The 8,260-nt window shown below is 57.9% G+C and overlaps 1 protein-coding gene across 1 annotated transcript; it reads right to left on the bottom strand.

The window, feature by feature from the left end:
* Nucleotides 1-2,074: 2,074 nt before the first annotated feature.
* Nucleotides 2,075-6,975, bottom strand: LOC111154208 (retina and anterior neural fold homeobox). Its single transcript, XM_022513658.1, has 3 exons — nt 6,687-6,975; nt 6,124-6,377; nt 2,075-2,572 (listed from the first exon to the last, which is right to left on the bottom strand). Exons 1-3 carry the CDS (start codon nt 6,973-6,975, stop codon nt 2,075-2,077), a joined length of 1,041 nt encoding a protein of 346 aa, XP_022369366.1.
* Between the last annotated feature and the right edge of the window lie 1,285 nt (nt 6,976-8,260).

Raw genomic sequence — 8,260 nt, 5'->3', positions numbered from 1 at the left:
ACTGCAGAAAGGAGAGGGAAGGCAGAGCAAGCACTCACCAGTGAACTTGGGAGTTCACTGAATAAATCGTTCCTAGTAAAAGGAGGGCGTTAAAGGATGAAAGGATGGGTGAAAGAGGTTAGTCCAAACTGAAAGAAATTCACTTACACATTCATCCTGTTTATTTTTTTTTTTCCATGCCAACGGCTGGGATCACTTGGCCAATACATCCATTTCCCAACGAGCATCCTTGTGAAGGAAAGTACAGGTATTACTTCCTACCTCTTGAGGGTAATAACACATCCAGTTAATCCTTACTGACCAGATTGCTATATGCAGGGCACCATGTTGAGGGGCCAGGGGTACTCACCCCTGATTGTAGGATAACCTCTCAGGACCCTCATGGCAAGGCCCGAATTCTGTGATGACACTTCCTCTACCCCAGCCTCAGGATAGTCATCCTTTGCCCAAGTAGGTTTTGGGAACCCAAGAGCAGGACTGGGATACCGTGGGATCGGAGAGGGGGCATCACAGTATGTACTGCCCGGCGTGGGGTCCTTGGTGGTTCAGTCAAAGCCCTTACTGTTGACCTCACTGCATCTTTTCCACCTCCCAGGGACATAGGGTTCATTTAGACAAGGAAAGGGGTGCCTCACTAACACGCTAACGGACGACAGAACAGTGGGGTGGGGGGTGGGGGGATGATACTAAGACTCCTGGCAGCGTCTTTTCCAGCGCACTCAAAGCAAGGAGGCCAGAGGACCTGCGCGGCGGGAATCCGGGTTATTCCAGGGTCTGCCCAGCTTCCAGGACCCGCTGCGGACACCGCGGCTGCTCAGGCTGGGAGTTCCGGGCTTTGCTTCACGGGTGACTCCCCGAGTGCTGCGGGAGCTTCGGAAGCCCTCGGAGACCTCTGGGTTCCCTCCTGCCCCAGAGCCGGCGCCAAAGAATAGCCCGTATTGTCCAGGACGCGCCCGCAAGGATGTGCCCGCCGGGGTCGCGACGCAGAGCGCTCCAGGACACTGTCCGCGAGCACGGCAGCTAATCTAACGGGCATTGAACAGAACCGCGGGGTTGGGGGGTTAAGGAGCAAGTTGGGGAAGCGGGAGAGAGGCGTGGGGATCAGAAGAGGAAAAGTCGCTCTGCCCGAGTCTTTGGAGGACTAATGTCACCAGTCCTTGGTAGCAGGGGCTGGCACCGAGCCCGCAACCTGGACAGTGATCCGAGAGGACCCTTGGGCAGTGGTGGGCAGCAAACAGGGAGGCGGGGCCCCCAGGCGTTCAGGACTTTCAGCTCTCCCTCTGGGGAAGGTGGGATGGACGTTTTCTGTTGGGGTCGATCCTTCTAAGCAGCAGCCGCAGCTTGGCTATTGGGGTGTAGAAGGCCGGGGAACGCTCAGGCAGCTGAGCCTTAGGCTCCAAACACCCCGAACCCCACACGTTCGCTGCTCCCGCACGCGCCAGGGGAGGAGCGCTCGGGTGGAGGGCGCAGCAGCAAAGCTCCCCCCACCCAGGAGGATACGCAAGAGGGGGCCCCAGGTCCTGCGCGGTCATCTGCTTCCCCTGACCCACCCCATCCGTCACCGCAGCCCCTCGGGTACCCCCATCCGCCTTCCTTCCCGCCACCGCAGTCCTGGGCGCCCTTCACCGGAGTCAAACAAAAACAAGGCAGTCTTTAATTCTCTTCCCCAACACTTCAAACTACGCATACAAACAGTCCCTCAAACTATACTCCTCGGCCTCCCCTTCCTCCCAGTTGTCGTTTTCCGGGGTAGCCACGCCGTCCGGGAGCGGCCGAGGTCAGGCGCGTTGGGTCCCCTGAACCCCGAGGGGCCGGGCCGCCTCTCCCGCTCCAGCAGCAGGGCCGAGGGTCCGTGGGGGTGGAGGGGTGGTGGCCAGAGGGCCTCGGCGGGCCGCAAGGTCAGTCCTCCCCGGCGAGCCAGGAGCAGACGCGCGTCCGAGACCCAGGCCTGGCCGCAGCTTCGGGCGGCTCGGGAGGCTGGCGGTGTGGGGAACGCACGGGGAAAGGGCGCGCGCCTGCAGGTCGGGGTCGGTTCCCAGGACCGTCGTCCGGCCCGATCCGGTGTCGGGTGCCCCTAGAGGGCCTGCCACGGCTTCCCGATGGCCTGGATGTGCTCCTTGGCCTTGAGGCGCAGAGCCGCGATGCTGCTGTTGCGCGGGTCCGCCTCGTCCAGCGGGAACTTGTCCCCGAAGCCGGGCACGCACGGGTAGGCGGGCGGCGGCGGCCCGAGGGGCTGCAGGCCGGGGCCCAGCGGCGGGGAGTTCAGGAAGGGCGGCGGCGGCGGCGGCGGCGTGTAGCTGGCGGGCAGGCTCTGCGCGGGGGGCCCGAAGCCGGGCAGGCTCTGCAGCGCGGTGGCGCCCCCGCCGGGCAGCGGCGACCCCAGCCACGACTCGAGCGGCAGGGCGCCCCCCGCCGGCCCGCCGCCCCCGCCCGGGCTCGCCCCGAGGGGCGCCAGAGCTGCCGACGGCGGGGAGCGGCTGAAGGAGAGGAGGGGCGAGTCTTGCAGCTTCATGGACGACACTTCGAGCTTCTCCTGCCGCCGCCACTTGGCCCGTCGGTTCTGGAACCACACCTGCGGAGGGCAGCACAGCGGCCGTCGGCTGCGGCGGAGGCTCGGGCCGCGCCCCCGCCCTGCTCCCCCCCGGGCAGCCCGGCCGGGGACGACTCTGTCACCCCAGAGAAAACTGGGGCTGGAATCTATCGCGCCACCTCCCCACCCCGACGCTCTCTTTCCTTTTCCACCCCGTTTTCTCCTTGTTGCCTCTCCCCTCCTCCCGTTTGCTCTGAGTCTCTGTCTTATCCTTGTCCCACCCCTGTCCCTGGTTACCTCACCCATAGCTGTGGCTGTGTCTGTTTCCGACTCCCGACACGGAGTGGGTGCTCAGAAAAATAGGGAGGTTAACCTTGGGGATGGGACCTAGGATTTTGGAAAGCAGATCTCACCAAATTTCGGGGACCTGCTGCTTGGCAGCTCCTCCGGGCACTTCCGTTTAGACGTTTCTTCCTCCCTGTATGGCCCTGCGCTCAGGGCTGGGAGTTTGGCTCAGACTCTCTTGTGCTTTTCTTTTTAAAATGTTTAAAAATACTTTATGGGGCGCCTGGGTGGCTCAGTGGGTTAAACGTCTGCTTTCGGCTCAGGTCATGATCCCAGGGTGCTGGGATCTAGTCCCGCATTAGGTTCCTTGCTCATGGGGGAGCCTGCTCATGGGGGAGCCTACTTCTCCCTCTCCCTCTGCTGCTCCCCCTTGTGCTCTCGCTCTTGCTCTATCAAATAAATAAATAATCTTTAACAAATAAAAATATTATTTATTTCATAGAGAGCACAAGCAGGGAGAGCGGCGGGCAGAGGGAGAGGGAGAAGCAGACTCCAGGCTGAGCAGGGAGCCCGACAGGGGGCTCCATCCAAGGACATTGGGATCCTGACTTGAGCCAAAGGCAGTGAGTGCTTAAGCACCCTGACCCACCCAGGCCTCTGGACTCCCTGAGCTTTACCCACATTTTGTCTCGATTATAAACATAGGTATAAGCAAATACTCTAAGTACCTTAACTAGCAGCACAGGATATTATAATACAGCTATTTCCAGGAATTACTGGTTATAACTAGTAGGAAAAAAGTGGGTTTATTTTATCCCAAGCTTTTTTAAGTTGCTGCTTTAATAAGATATCGATTCTTCTTTAATTGCTATCCCTTTAGTATTTCTGATATTTCTTAAAAATGGTTTTCAATGATTACAATAGTTCAAGTTTATTATATTTATGTTGACTTTTTGGGGTCGATTATGACATTACTCTAAGATGAGTTCAATGAATTAAATTTTTCTTTTTGCTTTTTTTTTCTTTACATATAGAAAGTCTGCACCAAGAGTGAAGTCTGATCTCTCTCTTTTTTAAAAATTTAAAAAGAATTTTTTTAAATTTATTTGAGAGGGATCACAAGTTGGCAGAGAGTCAGGCGGGGGGGGGGGCAGTCTCCCCACTGAGCAGAGAGCCCGATGCAGGGCTCGATCCCAGACCCTGAGATCATGACCTGAGCCAAAGGCAGAGGCTTAACCCACTGAGCCACCCAGGTGCCCCTCAAAGTCTGATCTCTTAATGATAAAACGTCCATTACTTATTTGGTAAAAGCACAAGAAAAGGTGTAATTAAGGTTTGACTACCAAGTTACTACCCCTGGAAACATAACAGAGAGAACTGGGCTAGAAAGAACTTTGGCCAAACTGGTGGCTTCAGTGTTATATTAATGGAAAGAAATAGAGGAATGGCTGAGACCTTAGAAGGGAGAAGGCAGTTTTGAGTCAGTGGGGGAGGGGACCTCTAAGAAGCACGGAGAGAACAGCCACTCACCACCTGGGCAGGGCAGGGCAAGTGTATATGTAAGGCTAGGATTTGGGGGGCGGGGGAGAAAGGACAAAAAAGTTAAGTACCTTTGTCCCCTTCCCACAAAAGATTCATCTCCATACCAGAGGCCCTAATTTCCCCAGAAACATTAGTTATTTGGTGATAAAAGAGAAAAGAGAAACAACAGCTTGGGGAGGGCTCCCATCCCACTGCTTCCTCCAATTCCCTGCATGTCCCACTCTGGCCCCCAAAATATTGGCTACAGTCTTCCACCCAGTATTCAAAGGCAGAAAGCTGAAGACTGGGACAGTCAGCTCTTAGAAGGCTGTACCGTTCCCCTCCACACAGCTGGAGGCCCATGGTAGACCGCCCCCTCCGTCTGATTACATCATAGCCATGTGTTAAGAACCGCCATATGCTGGGCACTGTGCTGGCCCTGTGGTCACAGAGAAGTCACAGACACTGTTCTCAAGAAGCTGACAACTTAGAGGAGGAGCCAAAATCTGTGAACAAATAAAGAGGGAGGAAGGAAGGTAGGACAGAGGTGGCATCCAGTTTGAAGGTAGCCTCGTGCTGGCTGTGTCTGTGGTCTGTAGGGGCACTGGGAGGTTTTGTCTCTTTTCCTTCATCCTTCACCCCTGTCCCTTTCTTCCCCCTACCCCAGCCTCTCCCTGAAAAAAGCAGGTGCTAAAATGTCCACACCTTCAGTGAAACCATTGCAGTTCTACTGCTCCAAATGAAGAGAAACTGAACTGTCCTTGCAAGTTAATCCTGAGTTACATTAGGGAATTATTTTTTTTAAAACCATGACATTCACTCATTACTTTAAACTCCTAATATAATAAACAGAAGAGACAAAAGGCAAAAGTTTGTCCTCTTTTAGCTTTAAGGTAAGGCTAAAAGCTCCCAAACATCGGAATATCTTCACTTCCTGGAAATCTAATTCATTAGACACACACAAAAATCCCACCTTAGTTCCATTGCCTTTCAGAGGCAGTGAAATTTGTTCCCAATGACTCCCTTTCAGGCCTCTGTAAACTCTCCTAATTTGGAAATCCTCCCAGATTTTTCACAGATGACTAGCAAATATTTAAGGCTTTCAAATATTTTAATGATCAGGGATTAAAGATAATTCAGCTTTAATTAAAGCGAAAACCCTCTTACAAAAAAAAAAAAAAAGAAGAAGAAAGGAAGGAAGGAAGGAAGAAGGAAGGAAGGAAAGGAAAGAAAAGAAAAGTCAAGTCCTCTCTGCAGTAGTGAGAAGTTTGGATGGATGTGCACCAAAGAAGCAAAAGTCAGTTTCTTAAACAAATCCACCAAAACTTTCAACTGCAGGCGCCAGAGCCCTTGCAAAAGACTGGGTTTTCATATCTGGACAGGGTGAGTGTAGTTAGTGACTAGGGTGGCATTTGGGGTCCCAATCCGGGAGGCTGCCTACATCCCCTCTCCACTCACCGCCTCTCTCCCCAGTCCTTGGCAGGGCGTGTAATGAGCTGTCGCCCTTCATCTCGACAGCCATGCCCTCGTGCTCTCTTTAGGTTCAAAGAGGGAGACACCCCCCCCCAAAGGAGAGATCCTACTACAAAATGGAGCAGACTGTCCAAAGGGCGGTGGTGGGACACCCGCAAGATCGGCGACGCTCGTCTGAGGCTCTGGGCGAGCCCAGTCGAGGAAGACCAATGGGAACAGTGTCACAGTAAATGCGTGGACGCCCGGGGATTCGGCGGAGCACTGGCTGCAGGCTGGGCCTGGGGCCCTCCCGGGGACCGATCTGGGCGCTTTACCTGGACGCGGACTTCGGGTAGGTTGACCTTGCCGGCCAGCTCCTCGCGGCTGTACACGTCGGGGTAGTGAGACTTCTCGAACGCGCGTTCCAGCTCGTGCAACTGATACGTGGTGAAGGTCGTGCGGTTCCGCCGGTGTTTCTTCTTGGGCTGCTCCTCCTCCGACAGCTTCGCGTCCCCGGTGGCGGGACCCACGGGCAGCCCGGGGCTCGGCCGTGCTTCTCCAGGCTCCTTGGGGCAGTAAGGTCGAGGGGCTGGGACGAAGAGGCCCCAGACGGTCAGAGACACTCCGGGAGCTATCTCTGGGCCCACTCCGCTTACCCTTGGGCGCCGGCAGCTGGACGCGGGCTGCTCCTGGGCGCTGGGCCAGGAGGTCGGGGTAAGGCCGTAGGGGCCCCTAAGGTTTCTCTGAACACAAATTGGAGTCTCCTGCTCTGCACACTAACTCAAACTCCGCGCCCAGATGCCTTAATAACAGTCAAGGCACGGGCTTATTCGTCTTGCAGAGCTCCTACGTTTGGGCACCCCTCAGGGCCCTGCAGCAACTAGGGGTGCACACTCACCTTCGTACTCTGGAGCAGGCGCGGGGGCAGGCTGCGGGGAGGGCTCGCCGCTTCCCCCGGGCGCTTTGGGGCAGGCGGCCCGCGCGCCCGGCCTCCTATCCCGCTCCTTGGCGCCCCGGGCGCCCGGCTCCGCAGAGAAGGAACCGAGGATCGCGTCGTCCTTGGTAAATCCCAGGATAGCCTCGATGCTGTGCAGCCGGGAGGTGCTTCCTCCCGGGCTGCGGAGCAGGTGGCCGGCAAGCGAGAAGCTGCCGTCGGCCATGGCGGGGGCGCAGGCCGGCAGGTGCATGGGGAGCGCCAGGAGGCCGGAGGGCGCGGCCCGCGCTCTCGCAGCGCCGCCCGCTTTGGAGACCCAGAGAAGAGACCCTAAGTCGGTGCCTCCCGGGTGCCGCCGTCCCACCCGCTTGGTCCCGACCCAAGGTCAAGCTTGGCGGGTGACGCTGGCCTGGGCCGCGCACGCCGGAGGTGGGACAGCGCTCCGCCCGCCGCGGCCTGGGTCTCTGCAGTAGTCTGAAGTTTGGACTCGGGGTAGCTGGGGCTCCGGGGGCTAAAGGCTGCGAGCCCGCGAGCCCCGGCTCCTCCCCTCCTGCCCAAGACCCAGCCTCTTCCCTCGGCCCCTCCCCCGGCAGCGGGGCGGGTCTTCCCCTCCGGTTCGCTGTGAGGCCACTCCGGGCGGGGCCGGCGTTCCGAACTTTCCACCTTCCAACTCTCGATCCACTCCAAGCACGTCCCGGGGGAAACGGCGGTGGGATGTTTGACAGGCCTGGGGATCCGGCTCTGGGGCCCGCTTCTGGCCCCAATGAGGCCGACGCCCTCGGTCTCACCTTCCCCCAGTACCCCGGGGGCTTGCCTCCCTTCTTGGGCTTACCTCCCTCTTCATTCCCCAGACCCCAGAGTCGCCTCTGCCCTCGCGCTCACTTCCTCCGCAGGGCTGAGCGCCGGGGGCGACCTTTGGAAAGGGGGGGGGGGCGGACGGCTGCCAGGCTGTGCTGTGTAGGACGTCGGGCCACGCGCGCTTCTTCCCAGCTTAAAATTTCCCTTCTCTCTCCATCTTTCTACCCCCAAGGGCACTCCTCTTTCGGCTTCGTAGTCCGAAGCCTCGGACTTCGCGTTTATTTTGTCTACGTATGTTTAACTGCTCCTTCCTGTCCCCTCGGATTCGCGCGCGGGCAGGCTCACCCCAGGAGGCGGTGGGGCCATCTGTGCCTGCGCGCCTGTGACCTCGAGTGCCCGACAGCCCAGCAGGAGGCTGGGAGGCCCAGAGAGGGACCTGCTCCCGGGCTCAGGCCGGGTGTGGGGGGTCAGACAGACCTGCCCGGGGCCCCTCACTCCCGTAGACTTCCGCGGGACCCCTCTCCCCACCAAATACTCTCCAGACCCAGGAGATGTTCCAGCCTCAGGCAGAAGGGGGGAAGGGTCTTCGTCTGGGGTGATTCCTCGCATTCTCGGGGTGGGGGGGATTCTAGGCATAATCTGCCTGCATTTCTTTCCACTTTGGCAGCCCCACGAGGCTTCCTTGGGGCAGAATGAGAGTCTCAGGCCAGGTGGAATGATGGTTACCGTCCGCGAGTGAT

The sequence above is a fragment of the Enhydra lutris genome, unplaced genomic scaffold (genome assembly GCF_002288905.1).
Source record: "Enhydra lutris kenyoni isolate GAN:26980312 unplaced genomic scaffold, ASM228890v2 scaffoldscaffold36, whole genome shotgun sequence".
NCBI lineage: Eukaryota > Metazoa > Chordata > Mammalia > Carnivora > Mustelidae > Enhydra > Enhydra lutris.
This window is presented reverse-complemented; position numbering and strand designations above follow the sequence as displayed.